This window comes from Gouania willdenowi, chromosome 3, assembly GCF_900634775.1.
Source record: "Gouania willdenowi chromosome 3, fGouWil2.1, whole genome shotgun sequence".
Classification (NCBI taxonomy): Eukaryota; Metazoa; Chordata; class Actinopteri; order Blenniiformes; family Gobiesocidae; genus Gouania; species Gouania willdenowi.
Window position 1 is genome coordinate 21,862,211 of NC_041046.1, and position 18,472 is coordinate 21,880,682.

Sequence of the window (18,472 nt, forward strand, 5' to 3'; positions counted from 1 at the left end):
TGTCATTGTAACTGAAATAAATCTGTTGCTGTGGGAATTGTATTTGAATTGTTAATGAGTTCAGATAATTTTCTTTGTAATTGTTTGTGGCATTGAAATTCTATAAAAACTGTCAATTATAATTTCGTTAAACACAAAACTTGGGAACCATGTTACAATTCTATGGCTTACACTTACAACCAATTTAAAAATACGTTTCATATCAAATTTTCCCACTACCTGTCAGTTCTCTTGAGGATCATTTTATCGTTTTGAGGGGTATACTGACACACAAACATTAATACGAATATTTTGAGAGATGAAAAACAACTTGGATGATAGATTGTTTTTACACTTGGCTCCTTTCTGTGTGAAGTTTGCATGTTCTCCCCGTGCTGCGTGGGCTTTCTCCCACAATCAAAAAGATTCTAATTTTATGGGGTTATTTATATCAGGCTCAGTAATTGTGATTAATTGTAATTAATTCACAACATAATTCCAATTTTAATTGTAATTGAATGATGCCATAAGCGTATATTCACAGCAAGCAGAAGCTCTGGACCTCAAAACCTTGTTTAATGCTTTGCTTTGATTTAATATGAAAAGCCAACACTTTAGATCATGCATTTCAATGCAAACACGGTAAAGCTAACAGGTTTAAGTATTGAGAACATCTCACTACAAGTCCTTCATTGAAGAGCCTTTATGTGAAGTTGATTACATGTAAGCATTGACGCCAAGGATGGAAGAAGATGTATATTTGTTATTTTTTTTTATCAACAATTAATTACTTTATGCAGCAACATTTCGGAAAATATAAATAATGCAAAGAACAGAAAAAAACAGTTTCTCTCCATGAAGTTAAATAAGGTTGTGTTATGTTTTTTTTTAACATAAAAACAATGGGGGGAAAAAAAAAATTAAGTTTTTAAAAAAGGAACTAGATGTGATGTTTAATGCCGCACAAACTGTAACAAAATGTCTCTTTTAGATTAGGAAGTTAATGCCACAGAAACACACCCAGTGAAACAGAGCACTTCAAACCAATACAGATCTTATCCGACTGTAATATAATGTAAACATAGCCAGACAGGAAGTGAGGGATGACAGATTAAAAACACACAGGCACAAACACCTATATGCTGTCAAACACAATAAACTCTCTTTTACATATATATAGAAAATAAACACTAGTACATTGGTGTACTATTAGTCACAATAGTGCAAGTGCAGATGCAGTTAGGTCCAATAGCGTGGAAAAACTACTATATATATATATATACTGTAACTATATGTTTAGGCCTGTTATGAGTAGTGTACATGTAAACACACCATCACACACACATCAATCCATCCAGAGTAGGATGTGGTTTTGATATAAATACATGTTAGTAGATCTAACTTACATCTTTGTACAGAGACAATGTGGTCACTTAAAGCATACAATATTAAAAAAAAGTCAATGAATGATGTTTCATTGATGCATTTGGTAAAATGATAATCAGCTCTCAGGACAATGTTCTTAAATCTGATTTAACTTAACTTAAGGCAACTTAAACTTGTAAAACGCCTCATTTTAGCGTAAGTATTCACTTGCATTTCTATCTTTTAGTTTAGAAGTGAGAGCAAACATGAGCTAAGGATGAAAATCTTCCTCACACGCTGCATTCCAGTCTAAATAAGTCTTGAGATGACACTATTCCAAAGCTGATTACATTCCATAGATCTAAGAGTAAATCCAGTCCAGTGTGAGGGTTCAGGTCCTGGAGATCCATCCTCTGTCAGCTTTGGTTCCAGTCGTTTCTAAATACAACAGCACAATAAGGCACTGCTACTGTCTTTGAACACACGACACACAAACGTACGCACGTTAAAACGCTCACAGGAGTAAAGTGATGTAGTGAAGGTCCTTGCACAAAAATAACATCAAACTATAAATGATGTTGCACAGGCACATCTGTGATAACAAAAATCACCGTTAGTTTCTCTTTAGTGTGGACGACAAACATGCTTTTCAGCAGTGGAATCAGAACCAAAGGTTAGTGGATTCCTTGTAGATTTTTAAAATATCTATTAGCATCTATAAAAATATCGATGTCCAGGTTTTTCCCTTAAATGTCTATCCCAACATTTAATGCTACTTAGCAGTGGGACGTCAAACAACATCTGTTGGCTTTAGAGTCACTGCACTAGGAATAAGTGTCACATTTTTTGACTCAAACACATGTTTGTGATTCTTGCAGCTGCCAATATTGACTGTGGTTACATATTTAAGGTTACATGGGCACTGCATATTGTTTACTGTCAATGTTAGCTACCTCTCATTGTTAACAATCTGTGGAGATGCTATGAAACAAAAGCCAATTTGCCTTATCCTGGAGAATCAAACACAAATGAAAACATACTTAGAAAATACAATACATTTGTTTTCAGGCTAATAATTCATTTTTAGGTGTATGATGAGCAGCTTTAGCAATAATCAGCTGTCAATTGTGTTACAGATGAAGGGTCTCCCACACTAACAATCACACTTTCTCTTTAGCATTATAACCCCTTTTTTTTTAAACCAAGCACAATCCAGTAGTGTTTTACACATGTTCTTTTTTAAGTCTTTCATTTAAGTAAAATAATCTTCCAGGTCTTGTGTTGATGGCAGGATCAGGACGGAGCAGTTAACGACTCCCACGTACCAGGAGCATAAAGATTATTGTGAGAATAGTTTCAGCATATTAAGAGTGAGAAAAAGCTCCAGTCTGACCCAACAGGTTTTTTACATCTTAAAAAATAATGACTTAATTCTTCTTCTACTTTTTCCAGATGTGGAGCAGTTTGCTGTAATATGTTTTTAATGCTGACTCATGACTGTGTTCCCGATGTTGTTGGATCAGAAAGAGAAGTTGACATTGCCTAAAGACATAATCGTATTTTGCTTGAATTTGTCGTGTGTTAAATCATTTTGTCATGTTCAGGACATGTGGCTGAGATGAAACACTTCCCTCACAGGCTGCTGTCCTGATTGGACGGATCTGGTGTAAACTTCCTTTGTCTCGGCGAGGTGGAGAATGCCAGTTTGGTGGGTGAAGGTGAGGCGTTTGTCGATGAGTCGCTGCCACCATCAGATCCTGATGTGAGAGAGGAGAGATGAGGCACTGGTGGAGCCCGTTTCCTACCCAGAAAACCTCCTTCCAGAACCCCCTTCTTCCTCACAGCACCCTCAGCCTTCACAGCATCCCCCTCTGAAGCAGCAGCCTCTCCTTCCTCCGGCTGAGGGAGCCCCTTCCTCCTCACGTCCCCTCCAGGGATGGGGCTCTGTGGAGGTTGCCGACACGATTCCTGGCTGCTCTCGCCTTTAGCCGCGGCAGCAGTCACGGCTCCAAAGATGGAGCTGGAGCTGGCACAGGTGGCTCTGGAAGCCCAGAACTCATGCAGTGAGGATTTCCTCTCACTGTCCTCAGAGCTGAAGTCACAGAGCGAGTGACGGGCGTCAGACGGATGATTGGACGTCTGACCAGCGCCGTCCAGGATTCCTCGACTCAGGCCCAAGTTTTGAAAGTCTCTGTGGAAAGATTGTTAGGCCAGTAGTGTAAGCATTAGAGAAACCATTGATTCAGTAACAGGACACTAAACACTACTGCTAAACAGGTGTTAGCATCACTATTGATTGGTTTTGGAGATGTTAGCACCTTCTCCACATGCTCCATTTAACCCAGTGTGTGTGTGAAGCACAGGAAGAAAGAAGCAAATGTAATGGCCTTTAGAAGGAAAAAACCTTACCATCTTCAGTTATAGGATTTCTTCCATTTGTCATCATAATTAATCAAATATGCTGCAGTTTGCAGCTCGTCCCCTAACTGGAATGCAAGCACCTTTCTCCGGTGCTTTCCGCACTGCCTAAAGGTTGTTTTATGCTTTCCGCATCAATGTACTGCACGGAAATAAGACTCACGGAATCCACATTAAACAATGCATGTGGCATTCATACTCCAAACTGCAGGGGGCCGTGTATTACAAACACACATCAACCATGGTACAAAAGTACAGCAGAAGAAGTAGCCATTGTGATGATGCTGTCCACTTCCAATTACTCCACAACAACCTTCAAATATAAAAAAATAATTAATCTATAACGAACATTTGCATTTCAGTGCTAATTTTTCTGTTGTAAAATAATTATTTGATTTACCTCATCTGGGGGGAAATTTGAGTCTGTTTCCCTGTGTTTTATAAAAGTGGTGAGTCAGCTCAACTTTGACATGTCTGCTTCCACCGGGGTCTCCACTGTGTCCTTTGAATGTTTTTTTTTGCTTTCACATATCTGTCCCATAGATTTTTCCAGGTTTTTATTAAGTGTGGCTGCAATCTCACACCAAGAATTATTTACTGCCTGGCTGTCGCGACGATCCTTGCTTGAGGTACACGACGCGGAAACGTTTCCACTTCAAATTTTAAGATTATTTTATTTGTTTTCATGCCTTTGAATGGGTTGGCCCCCAGTTACTCGTCTGACCTTATTACATTGTGTAAGCCCCCAGAGCCCTAAGGTCAGCTGACCAGATGGTTATAGATGTTCCTTGAACCTTTTTAAACTCCAGGGGAGATCGAGCTTTTGCTGCTGCTCCAAAACTGTGGAACAATCTACCCGTAATTGTGCGGACTGTGAACAGCCTCTCTTTTAAAACTCTTCTTAAAACGCACTTGTTCACTTTGGCAGCATTTGATTTTATTGTAAAGCACTTTGGTAAGCTATGGCTGTTTAAACGTGCTATAGAAATAAACTGCCTGACCCTTAGTGCAAATGTTAATATTTAGTGTTAAAAAATAACACCTGTATCTCTTATGTTCGTAAATTCAACTGTAGCTTTTGTCAAATCTGCAATATCACCCAGATGTGGATGGAGAGAATGAATGCATGTTATAGTCAGTGCAGTTCAGTATAAGAAAACCTTTTAAAACCTGAAAAATAGTCTGTTTCCTTCCAAAGGAGGATGGTGTGACCTGAAACTCACCTGTAGCTGTTAAAGGACTCTGTTCGTCGAGCCCGGGCCAGTAGAGGGCTCTCCCTGTAGGGTCGCACAGCTCCATATGTAGCCTGGTTCTCAACATGTGGCTCCTGCGTTTGTAGCTGCAAACTAACAAAGACACCTTAACATCCTCCCCCACATCCACACAGTCCAATGTGTTCTTATAGTACTTCAGTGTGTTTATTCTCTCTCTAACCTTGAGCAGGACTCTCTGACTCGTGTGTGCTGCAGCACAGAGGGGGCGGGGCTTATGTTTGGCGTGGCACAGCGGGAGGTGCTCAGGTCGCATTGATCCAACAGCTGGAGCAGCTCCTCCTCTGTGGGCCCCCCGATATCTACCAGACACAAGAGCAGCTGCTCAGTGACGCTAATCCTCCCTGGTTACACCCAGCATCACCTCTTCTGCCTTTTCTTTCTCACCTTCTTTCCTGCACTCCTCTCCTCTGTTAGCAGTGTCCATTGCAGTGGTGAGGTCCCACATCTGGATGGTGCCATTGCCGTGACCGGTGAACAGATAGCGCCGAGGCCGAGACCCCATTCGACTGGAGGCTTCACACTCCCGTACCATGAAGCAAGAGATGGTGGTCCCGTCCACAGACTGGACTTCACAGATCCTACAGGATCATTCATAACCAAAGCATGTCTACATTGAGTCACCTGACAAACCTGCAGCTCATCATGAACTCATGTTAATCCGAGAGGAGCAGAAATTACACGTTTACAGCTTACCTTTTACCAGTGGACGAGAGCCTCACAAAGAGTTTGTTGGTGATGGGGATGACCTTCTGGATGAACACCTGTTGATCATCCCTCTCCCCAAAGGGACCTACAAAAAGAGGGAAACCACCATCAGAACTTAAACATTACAATCTCAAGTTTACATGAATGGCGTCGTCCAGTGATGACTCGGATTTTAGTGCAGATAGTTTGCATTTTGGATTTGAAAGGGAAGAAGGAGGCTCTGTGCATTTTGGGGCCGCTTACAAAATCACTTTATAATAGTTTTTCTATAGTGATATACATCCCTTTAGCCTCATTCAGAGGGACAAAGTTGAAAAAGTTCTGTTTTCTCCCTCCCTTGTTATTCCACATCTTGTAAACAGTCAGCTCCAAACGGGCGAGTTGGATTTTTCTCGCTACTTGACGTCACCTAGCGGAAACTCCTCCTTCTGACAATCCTGGCTCCTCCTATCCTATAAGAATGTGAGCTCCTCCCTCTCAAAGTATCTTACAGCTAAAACAAACACTGCAGTTTAATATAGAATATATATTATACTTTATTGTCATATATGTAAATGCAAACTGCACTACTGGATGCCCAAACTGCACTACTTTTTCTGCTGCTTGTATCTGCAATCTTTGCGATCGTGTCGGGAGTCACTGCTCAGAGCCACTGCCCCATTGTTTACAACCGTGTTCAGCTGTTAGCACTCCGTGCTAATGCTCCGCCAGCCTATGCAGCGAGACCCGACATCCCTCGTGAACTGAGAAGGAAACAATGGGGATGTCGCGCAGGGGCAAAGCGCTGAGCAAGGAGGATAAGATATCAGCCTGTCCTCCCGTCCGTCATCATGGGGAATGTGAGATCTATCTCCAATAAGATGAAGGAGGTAGCGGCGCAAACCCGGCATGAGATTGACTTCCGGGAGGCGAGCCTGCTGATGTTTACAATGTCATGGCTCACAGTGCTAACACCGGACTCTGTTGTGGAATTGGACGGCTTATAACTTTTACGCGGTGACAGGATGACGGAGAGCAGTAAGCAGAAAGGAGGGGGTCTGGCTGTGTTTGTGAATAATAGATGGTGTACAACCGGGGCACATCACTATCAAGGAGCAGTTTTGTAGTAAGGACAGTGATGTGTGTGCCACACAACGTTAGTATAAATAATGCACTTTATAAAAGGAAAGATTGTGTTGGTGATTGCACAGACACTTTAAAAGCTCTAGACTGGTTTAGCACTGATGTTTGTTATATTCAGTAGTAGTTTGTTAGTTTCTTGTCCCTGTTCTCTCACCGATGTCATTCCCAGAGCAGTAGCTGCCGTGGCTCTCCGTCTCCTCCAGGGACAGAATCTTAAAAGAAGCCAGAGGGGTGGAGCCTGGCTGTGTGGAGATCATTCCTCTGAACCGGGTCACCGTCCATGTCCGAACATGGTTGTTGTCGGAACACACTAAAGCAGAGGTACACATCCAGGGTTGTAACAAAGAAAACCAGGTAAGAACAAGAAGGAGATCATTGGAGATGCCTCACCTGACACCAAGTGTTTTTCAGACAACATAATCTTGGTCACGGGGCTCCTGTGTACTGTGAACGTCTGAAAGAGCTGCGGACCTGAACCCACAGTCTCTGGGTGCTGGACGATCACTCTCACTGCACCACTGCTGGTCCCATAGGCAATCTCTATCCAGTTTCCACTTACACCTGAAAGAAAATATGACTCTGTTCAAATATTTCTTCAATCTAGCCAAGCAATCAAAGTGCTACAAAGAGGAGAAAACTACAGTGTTAAATGTAATTGTATTCTCTCATGTTTCGTTGTGGTTTTACTCACTGGTTTTAGGTGTAAGGTAAACAGACAACGCAGTGATGGAATCATTTGAAGGATCGTGATAGAGCTCAGTCACCAGAAGGTCATTGTCTTTCATTCTCAGAGGAAACTTCTGCATGTCTAGAAAACAAAAGAAAAAAGAATACCAAAGGTTGATGCATCCGAGCAGTATTTAAGGTGATTATTTGTTTACAAGGACAAAATATAAAAGTTGTGCAATAGATTTTTTTTTTTTTTTTTTAATTCTACAACTTTTAGATGAATATGAAGCAAATGAAAGAAAAAAATGTGACCATCTAACAAGCTCCCACGAATGTAATCAATACAGTGTTTGTTACGTCACATATTTTACTGTGCGTGTGTGTGTGTGTACCTATGTAGTAGATGGAGCCATTATTGCATCCCAGTAGAAGGAAGGATCCAGCTGTGTCACAGCTGGTAATGGGAACTACATCTTGAACCTAAAGTGCATTTAAAAAACAAGGTCACGATCCTGCTGTATGCATTTTTTCTTTTAAGCATACATAAACCGCTCTGACTACACACTGCAACATGTCTGCATGTGTGGACCTACCTGCCAGTGTTGTGTGACAGCATTCCACACCCCAACCTTCCCTGTATGGCTCGTAGCCACCAGCTGGTTTCCAATAAAGAAAAGATCATCAACAGGTACGCCCAGACTGAATACACCTGAACAGGGAGAATGAGAGGATTACCAACACTGCACATAAGTCTCAAATGAACGGCAATTGATATGATTTTGTTATCCATGATGCTAAAGTTTGGTATGCTTACTCACCTATCTCATTCCCACTGCCTCCATCCTGGATACTCCACAGGATGATACTGCTTTCAGAGGATGCAGCCACCATTTTGTCCTTGTCTCCATGCGGACCACCCACCACTTTGGCATTTAGTGCAATACGTTCAATGGTCCAGTCCAGGTAGGGGGAGGAAAACACCTGCTGCCATCCTGAGGATTCCTTTATCCTGTTTAAAGATACATTTGACAAACTTAGAAGAGATGTAATATCTCAAATGCAGATCCAGTGCAATATAATTAAAATTATAAATCACTTAATTAGCCACAGGGCAACCCCCAGGGGAGCAGTAATGGTATGTTCACACCAAACGGGCGTCAAAATCGTGCCTCACGCCTGTAGACGGACGCTTGTGCTGACTGAATCAGTATGCTTGTCACCAGCATCAAAGATGCTTGGGACGCGAGTCCAAACAAGTTGAGAAGGAAGCGCGCGAGGGGACGGGCTTCTCTGTTGACGGTGTTGTTCATACAATGGATGATATTGTGGCGATCAGTTACATTCATAATTCACCCAGTGTTTCCGGTCGGATGTATTTTGGTGTGACTTAATGTGTGCACTGTGATGTTAGAGGGCTATAGAGAAGTGTGGTTGAATGGAGAATAAAGTGTGGAGTTCCTTGCAGAACACGCCGCCTCCAACTTATGTTCATCGGCTCTACATTATCCAGAAAGTAGCTTGGCTTTATTTGCGCCCTTGGCGCCATTTCTGGATTCACCAGAGCTGTGCAAAGACGAGAGTCGCTTTCAGCGCTACTTCCATCTCTCCCGTGCCCAGTTTGACGACCTGCTGATCCGCATCGGCGTTCGCAACTCCTATACCAGGACACCAACTACAGGCACTTTATGGCAACAGAAGAGCGCCTGTTCATCTGTCTCCGCCTCCGGTTAGTGTTTTTTTTCTTCTCAATACCTCAAGGTTGGGCGCCGTGATACGCCCCAAAATTTCAACAATCCCAACTTCAGCGTCGGCCGCGTCGGAAAGCTTGAAATTTCAAAACGCATAGCGTCCGCCACACAAAAAGCTTCAAAAACGCACCGCACAGGAGGCGCGGGATGCGCAGCGGGGCCACTGATGCTCCCTAGAAGCGCGTCCACCATATATTGTCTATGTAAACTTGATGCTGTTGATGCGTTTAGTGTCATTAGGGTTGAAAACTTTGCTCAAGGGCCTTCAACAGATTCAAACAAACAGATTTAAACTAATTTATCCTATTTACGCAAAAATGAAAAAATGATCAATTCTAAAAATAGTCATCCAGATTGTCCACAGATGATGGCTCATCTAACATAGTTTTGTCCAGGGTTGGGGTCAGTTATAATTGTAATTGCATAAATGATAATTATTTACAATTATGACATAATTATTATTGTAATTGAAAAAATATATTGCTGTTATAATCATAATTAAATTGTAATTGATATAAAAAAATGTCAATTACAATTTATTCAGTCCCTGTTACAGTTGTTACAGTTCTTTGTCTAAAACATACTTAGTTAACAATTAAAATGTTTCATATCAAGTTTGCCTGTCAGTGAATCTTGAGGATAATTTTACCATTTAAAAAATATATAAATCCAGGTGTATACTGACAGAAAAAAGGCTCAGACGCCCATAGAAAAAATACATATACCAATATTTTCATTGATTAGGAAGCCTAACAAGGTAACCAAGAGATGAGAAACATTAGATGATAGGTAATAGTTTTTTAGTGTATTTTACAGCTGATTTAAGACCTGGGTCAAAACTGAGCCGTTATCATAAGAGATGCTAACAGAAAGCTAACAAGTGAAGTTTTATGGGTTATTTATTTCAGGATCAGTAATTGTGATTAACTGTAATTGAACTTTAGCAATTGTGAAATTAATTGTAGTTTACTTTCAGGGGAAAAATAATAATTGTAATTAACATGGATAATTGCAGATCCCAACCCTGATTTGGTCTGAACTGCGAGATAACCAAAAAAAATTAAAATATAATCTAATTTCCAGCTTCATCTTGTAAATAATTCAGGCTCCTGCTTATGAAGGGAAGCTAAATGAAGCTTATCATCATTACTAAACCATGCGGAGGTAACGTTACCTGTAGCAGATGACAAAGTGTGCATAGGCTGCAACGATCCAGTTGTGGTGTCCTGCAACGATCAAAACTTTCCTTGGGTCAATCGGGGGACCTACGTATCAAAACACAGCACACACAGTAGGATTATACATGTCTCGTCGTAGCTCCGTTTTATTTATTTAAAAAATACTACATGTAATAAATCATAGCGTTTTATTCCAGCAGCCCAGTGGACACTTTGTTTTAACCACCACTAGGAGCTGGCCAGGGACGAACAAGAATACATCAGTGTGTGTGTGTGTGTGCTGTTAGCGATTCAAGAGGTTGTCAGGTCACATTAGCAGCAGCAATAATGCACTCTAAAGGAAACAAGCATGGACAAAAAATGCACTCTACTCCAATAATGGCACGCATACACTGGCGAGGCAATTGCACAGGACAAAGCATGTGTGTATGTATATATATATGTAGATAGTTCCTTCGAGAAAAGACATAATAATCCAGTGTAGCAACAGAAAGAGCATCAAGTACAAGCAGGGCCGTGATGTGTTACATGTCACTCATAATAATCAGACATGTTCACATGATTAAAGCTGGTTTCCTCACCTAGTTTGTTACCGTCCTCTGTTCCAGCTGATGCAGAGAAAGAAACAGGAGGAAGTGGACCAACGCGAGCAAAGCCCTCCACTCCTGCACTGGGACCAGCACGTTCATCAGAGGACGAACAAGAAGCTCCCACGGCTGGATTAGACTTCCGAGCAGGAATGGCTGTAAAACAATTGTTCACTTCTTCACATTTTATTTTGAAGTAACTCAAACTTTGTATTATATTTACATCCTATTACAGTTAGATTTTTAGCATGTAAGCAAAAGCATTCCTTCCGTTTGCAGTAGAACCAGACCAAATAATCAGCCGATTTTAGCTATAGCCAATTAATCGACATCAGTCAATAGGCCTGATTAAACGGTTGAGCTTTAATAACTACATAACCATATAGTAACTTATTTTTTGCTCCGTGGAGAAATTTATACTTCATACATTTCAGAATGAAAATTAAATATAAAATAGATTTAATTAATTATTGACATTTAATTAATTATTGGCACATTTAATTAATTACTGACACTTAATTAATGAACGGTGCATTTATTTATTTAATTGTGGCACTCCTCATCCTTCATAGTTTAACTAGATTTATATTTCACAAAGTGAAAGTACAGACATACAGTTGTTTAAGATTGTGTTTTAATAATTTTAAAAAAGGAATATTAATTTCAAAATTTCAAACATCCATTTTAATTTTTCAGAAATTTCAGGTGACCCGACATGGGGTCCCAAACCCAAGCTTGAAAAACACTGATTTAGTGGCTGCTGAATAGATTTATTTCTATAGTTTTTTGTCATTTTCGGTCATCTTACGCCTGGGGTGGGACAAAGACTGACTATTTGTTAATTTTCCTCTCCCTCTCAAGTAGCTCCTGTAGTGCCATTGCGTACCGCTAGGGGTACACATACCCCCATTTGAGAAACGCTGATGTACAGTATAAATATCCTGTGCATATCAATGTTCTTATTTCATATATCGGCCAATATATCGGATATCAGCTTTAAAAAAATAAAAAAATACCAGTCTCAGCATCGGCTCTAAAAATGTCATATGGGTCGGTCTCTACTTTGCTGCTGTAGTTAATGTGCGTACCTGGAGTTGGTAGGTAACCATGGAAGAGAACACTGCCACATGATGAACGGTCCAGTTCTTCACAAAGCAGCAGGCGGCGCACTGTGTACACACACACACACACACACAAGACATACTGATGCTACCACTTTGATTACACCCAGATCAGACATTCTGTACATGATAAATGTTGTAAATGAACTTAAGATGTTTGACAGATATTGTAAGAAACCATTCTTTATTTTAATAGCAAATGACATGTTTGGATTGAACCAAACCAACCATTAAACAAATATGCAGATTGTATGGAGAAGTTACACACACTGAAACAGGATGTAAAATAATAATTGAACATGTGGAACTGACTGAAGACAATAGGACAGTGGTTTACTTTGTGTGCGTTTATGAAACTGTACTATGTATACATACTATACGTTACAAATACAACCTTTATTATTCCATTTTTATTATCATCTGCTGCTTTTTTCAGTGTTTGACTCTGTTACTTTAAATAAAGGGTGTTTCCCTGTGCTTAAATAATGTTTATCTAGCATGTGTCTTTCACATTGATCCCATATTAATCATCTAATCAAAGTGAATGTACTGTAGTTCAATGTGATACAGCACCAGATTAAAGGAGGGACTGCTTTTACACACAAAATATGTCATTAAATAGTTTTGATCATTATAGGTTTAGCATTTATTACCATCCTGCAACCTGTTTCTACAGCGTACCTAAAGGGGTGATCCCATAGAACTCTGCCTCGTGTCGCAGGACGCTGATGTTGACGCCCCTAAACAAAGAAAAATAAAAAAGAAATGAAGTGAACTTGGGCACATCTTACAGGTTTGGGTTTGAAACTTTCTGCCTTCAGAGCGGACTTGAATATTTGTGGCAATAATTCAACAAGTCACTGACAACCTTCTTTAGAGCATTTGACATTATACCATCACACTACAGATTTTTCAGCTGATGTCATGACAGAATTTGTGACTCGTAAGAAGAGGGAAACTTGTGCTGTGGTCTTTTCTGCACACATTGGTAACAATGAGGTCTTTGTTGTAAGTGTCCTTCATTTTCACTCAATATACCAACTATCCTCTGGCCTGATTTAACCTTTTTAAAGAATAGATGTTCAGAAAATTCCTTGAAAACCTTAGAATATCATTGTTAGTGTCTAAAAATCTTAATTGATCAGCATTTATTGAAACTCTCAGACGAATACATCTGGCCTCAAAAACGATACCACACTTTTTGTTTGTTGCTTACCTCAATGTTCTTTTTCTCTTTATATAAAAAGTCATAAATTAGGTACTTATGGTGCATGTTTTACTTTTTCATCAACATGGCCTAATAATAATACATCAATTGGCTTATTCAGGGACCCAATAAAGACAAGAGTGAGTGTATGAATTGCTTTATTCCTCCTCACCGCAGGTCCAGTTCTTTGGTCCGAAGGAAGTTCAGAATGGGTGCAAATGCTGTGGGATCTCGGTCGATAAATATCTGAAAGAAGAAAGGTTTAAGAGTTGGTTTTCCATATATAATGGCTTTCTGTTGGATAATATACTTACAAATTCATAAATCGACACAAAATACTGAATAATCAAGAACCACTCACCGCCGCAGTTTCATCACGAAGAGTAGATATCCTCCCACTTAGCAAACTGGAACACATACACACACACCTTAATTTAATCCAGTTTCCATTAACTCTGATAAAAATGCACACATTAGCTGTAAATAAATTTAAGATAACAAATATGGTAAATGTTGATCACATCCACATTTTAGAATCACTCACAATCACCATGGTGACAGAGAGTCTCTGTGAACAAAGAACAATATGTTCTGACTGAGGCAGGCGTCACTGACATGTACGGACTGACAGTGAGACAGACACGTGCAGCCTTTGGTCAGCTGGTGTTGACTGTGATGTTACACTGGCCCAAATACTGTCCATCTAATTGTGAGATTGTTTTTTTAATACCTCCAATATTGGCATCGGCCCTAAAAATCCACAATCGGCCGGGCTCTACCCTACACACACTGTAAAGTTTTAGGTGAAGTTAGTAAACACAGCAGACTATTACTGTATTCTACCACCATTGCCAGAAGAAAGCAAGACAAAGAAAACACTCCTACTTAGCATTAATTATGTAGCATTGTTTGACAGATCGCAGAGCATAGTAATAAGCTCAAGTTTTTACTAATCAGTTACATGTGGTATAGATTTGGGCTGCACAATTAAACGAATTTTAATCGTGATCACGATTTTGGTTGAAACGATTAAATAAATCTGTATTTAATATTTATATTTAAAATACGGGCTCTGCACTCTGTAATTATTTCTTTATTTCGTTAGCCTTTGGTACATTTTAAATTCTTGGGTTAATTTAAAAAAAATATATATATATATATATATATATATATAATTTTTATTTAAAGTTTCATTTTGCATTGTAAACTGTACACATTATTTGTTTAAAAGTAGTGTAATAAAAACAGATTTTTTTTTTTAACATGATAAATAATATATTAATAATATGATTTGTTTGGACTGCAATGATACCGTTCATAAATTATTTCATAAAATTGTCTTAAAGGCAGCTTTGCAGAACAGCTCAATGTTGACAGGTAGTCATTGTAACTCAGGATAAATTGAAAGCTGCGTAAAATCTACAGAGGTGACTGCACAAAGCGCTTTAAAAAAAAATATTAACAAGCAGGTGTCCTCAGTGAGCAACATTTGTAACTAAGGTGAGTAATAATAATAAAAATTGTGTGTGTGTGTAATTCAGAATTAAATTTGCATTAGAAATTGAGTGTTTACAAGGTCAGTTTAAAGAGGATTTAACTTTTATTCTGAATTAAAGAGGAATTAAAGCTCACGTGTAAACCATCCATGAAAAAGCTACTTAACCTCTCACTTTTGTATAGCAAAACATACTTCCCATGGGCACTGCACTAGTGCTCATGATTACAATATTGATCAAAATAATCGTGATTATCATTTTGGCCATAATCATGCAGCCCTGGTATAGATGGTGCATTGGAAGTAAGAAATAAAGCCATTACTGCAAAACGTAGACATCTACTGACATGACTGTGTAAAAAGAAATAGTTTGCATGTTCTAGCTACTGTATCTAGCTTCTCCTCTTTTAGCATTAATGTTAAAGATATTTGGAATTTTTAATTACCATGGGCTCAATGTGCGCCTCTGTGTTTATACTGAAATAGACTGGTGACGTGTTCAGGGTGTACTGGATGGATGGATGGACAGATGCAGATATTTATAGTTCTACTAAATTATTTGTGATTAATACCAAATTATGCACCAGAGACTGGACCAATGGCTCAGTAGTAGAATGGGTCATCCAATAACCAAAGGGATGGGGTTTCGAATCCTGCTCTATCGAAGTTATTGTCGTTAAATCTTTGGGCAAGGCACTTTACCCACATTACCTCGTATGAATGGATATGAATTGTGCATGAATGTTGGTGGTGGTCAGAGGCCACGCTTCGGTCAGTATGCCCAAGGGCAGCAGTGGCTACATTGTAGCTTACCACCACTGGTGTGACTGATGTGAGTGACTGGTGTGAATGAATAATGGTTTCTGTAATGTGTTTTGAGTCTCCTCAAAAAAAGCAATATTTAAATCCAAGCCATTATTATTATTTGAACACAAGGTTTGATCTTTAATGACTTTTTGTAATGGAGGGAGGGACAGATGGTGGATGTGTGGTTGGAGCTAAAGAGAAAGAGAGAGCAACATGTCCCCATCCATTTATGTGTAATCTAAAGGAACGAGAATGTTGTAGTAACCTTGAGAAGAAAGAGTCTGGGATCCACATCAGAGTCTGTCTAGAGGTGCTGAACCTATCAGACAAACACACAGAGGTAACTGTTGGATACAATGACCAAAAGATGTAAAATATTAACACAACATGATGTGTTACAGTCTGAATTAGTGGGAATCTCATGTGTGTAAAGGGGGAAATTATTAAATCCACAGATCAGCAGAGGTGTAAAGAGTACTGATATATCCTACTACTCAAGTAGAAGTACTGTTACTTGATTAGAATTGTACTCAAGTACAAGTTATACATAAAATACTCAAGTGCAAGTAAAAAGTAGCTCAATTATACAGTACTCAGTAAATATGTTTACTTTTGATAGTAAATCTTGCCACGGTTCCCTTGCATACAGTAAACATCTCTTGGAGCTTAATTTATTTTCTACAAAGGCATCTGTATGAAATAAAAAGTTCATCAAAATGTGCAGTTCTTTTTTTTTTTTTTTTTCTAAATGAAATACCATAAATATTTAAAAAATCTTAAGACTCCAAGTATTGCTACATTTATGAACTCTAAACAGTGCCATGCCAAATGTGCCATGCGGGTAACAACATAAAGGTAACCACAACCTGAACCCAAGAAAGTAAATTGGCATTGATCAGAAATGGCACAACTAATTATGTTCAATGTGAGACCATGAAATGGAAATAAAAAAATAATCACAAAAAAATTATAATTTACTTAGTAACGGTTGGGTGTAGAAATGTAACAAATAACTTGACTTAATTTAGAACAAAGTACAGTTACTGATTTATAAATATACTCATAAAAGTACAAATATAGGATAGAGTTTGTTGCCATGTGTACAAGTTAAAGCTGCAGTATGTAGAATCATGAGGCACTCCGCCTCGCCTCCTAAAAAATTAACTGGTCTGCTTGGGAACACTTGCGTACATGCGCACAACTGTGGAACTCTTTGCGACTGTTTTCTCCATGGAGACTAGTAAACTAATGTAGAGACTTTATCTTGTGTTATTGAAGAGTTTTCTGATGTTTTAGAGACGTGGAAGCACGCATCACTCTCTGCTGTGAGAAAAGTAACTAGAGGCTTAGAGCTCTCCTCTCACACAAGCAGCTGCAGCCAAGCCCAGCTGATCAGAGCAGACAGACTCCTTCCACACTGCAAATAAAAAGGGTCTGCTCTTTCCACATTTGATAATGTTTAATAAGCAATTTGTTCCATCCGTTATCACTCTCTCTCTCTCTCTCTCTCTCTCTCTCTGACTTGGGGCAGACAGCACACAAACTGAAAGTGGATCGAACCTCCGCAGAGTCCGCCGTTCCTCCTGAACACGTTTGTGCCTTTATTCTGTTGCTTCTCCATCTCGGTCTTCCTTTTTCCTCTTTATTTGCTGTGTAACCGCTGCGCCAAAAGCCACATTAGAGACTTCATCTAGAATATAAAGCCATGGGACTGTCCCTACTATCTGGTTGGGAACGAGCATTGACTTTTAACGAGCAGCTTGAGCAGCCAATAGTAATGCTTAAAACAGCTCATGGGCTCGCCCTGTTGGTAGAAAGATCTCTGATTGGCTGAAGTCCAGCATCACGCTCCTGTATTTCTAAAGCTCATTTACAGACAGCAGAAGGAGCAGAGATTCACTGTCCACTCAGATATAATAAGATGATTAGGGATTTTTCAACAAATAAAACCAAAACAATTTTACATATTGCAGCTTTAAACAGAACATGTGGAAAGGAATGATTGTGCATGTCCCAGTGTTAGATTGAGGAGAAAAAAAATTCAAATAACAATTACAAACAACAACAACGAGTACCCATGAAAGTAACTCAGTAACGTAAGTACTTGTAATCCATTACTTTCACCTCTGCAGTATAGTGTGTGTTCACTAGTTTCTACTCTATGGGTGAGATCAGTTATTATGTGTAATAATGATCATTAGTGGTGGTGGAGGGCTAAAAGGAGAGCTCACCTCGTCCCTCCAACGTTCAGCTGGATGATTTCTCCCATCCCTGGTGGTGATGAACCATTCCCGTCCATAGCCATGATGAAGCAGTCTGTGGTTGTTGGAGCTGCCTCGGTATAACGTCCCTGCTATGGAGGCTAGCTCACTACAGCCTCCTCTGCCCTGCTCAGCTCATTCTCTGGCCCATGGACCATTAAAATGTCCCGTACACACGACCTTTTCTAGGCTGCCACGGTGCCGAGACGTCTCCACATAGTGGCAGAAAGGAGGAAAGAGGCAGTGCCGTTTATTCATGCTACAGTCGGCCACACAGACATCCCTTTATATCCCTGAGGGCTTGTTTGCATCGCTGCCTTCAGTGTAAACTGCAGACCCCGGTTTACGCAGAACGTTAGCAACGTGAAACAGCTGTACGATAGTCTGAGGGAACACCAAGAGAATTCCCCCCTAAACACTTCCGCATTCGATCAACACCTCAGAGGCACTGCATTACAATTTAATTATCTCATTTGGTGCAGTAAGACAGTGTATCGAAGTGTGATTGTTTTGTAATGGTGTTTTTTTTTTAAACT

The 18,472-nt window shown here is 39.7% G+C and overlaps 1 protein-coding gene across 1 annotated transcript; it reads right to left on the bottom strand.

Moving 5' to 3' along the window:
• Window positions 1-834: 834 nt before the first annotated feature.
• kctd3 (potassium channel tetramerization domain containing 3) lies at window positions 835-18,318 on the bottom strand. The gene is made up of 19 exons (XM_028473054.1): window positions 17,907-18,318; window positions 15,941-15,994; window positions 13,735-13,780; window positions 13,546-13,619; window positions 12,848-12,906; window positions 12,134-12,214; window positions 11,040-11,201; window positions 10,455-10,545; window positions 8,351-8,541; window positions 8,126-8,241; window positions 7,925-8,012; window positions 7,555-7,671; window positions 7,254-7,424; window positions 7,018-7,173; window positions 5,730-5,826; window positions 5,421-5,614; window positions 5,197-5,335; window positions 4,986-5,108; window positions 835-3,535 (listed from the first exon to the last, which is right to left on the bottom strand). The coding sequence occupies exons 1-19, from the start codon at window positions 17,978-17,980 to the stop codon at window positions 2,977-2,979; spliced, it is 2,592 nt and encodes an 863-aa protein (XP_028328855.1). The 5' UTR covers window positions 17,981-18,318; the 3' UTR covers window positions 835-2,976.
• Window positions 18,319-18,472: the final 154 nt, after the last annotated feature.

Bases quoted from the DNA above. Each gene is read 5' to 3' on its own strand.
- kctd3 (XM_028473054.1), bottom strand. From the start codon at position 17,980: ATGGCTATGGACGGGAATGGTTCATCACCACCAGGGATGGGAGAAATC. The intron at 10,546-11,039 runs GTGAGGAAACCA...TTTGATACGTAG, and splicing joins AGAGGACGGTAACAAACTAG to GTCCCCCGATTGACCCAAGG. The intron at 5,109-5,196 runs GTTAGAGAGAGA...TGTCTTTGTTAG, and splicing joins GTCAGAGAGTCCTGCTCAAG to TTTGCAGCTACAAACGCAGG.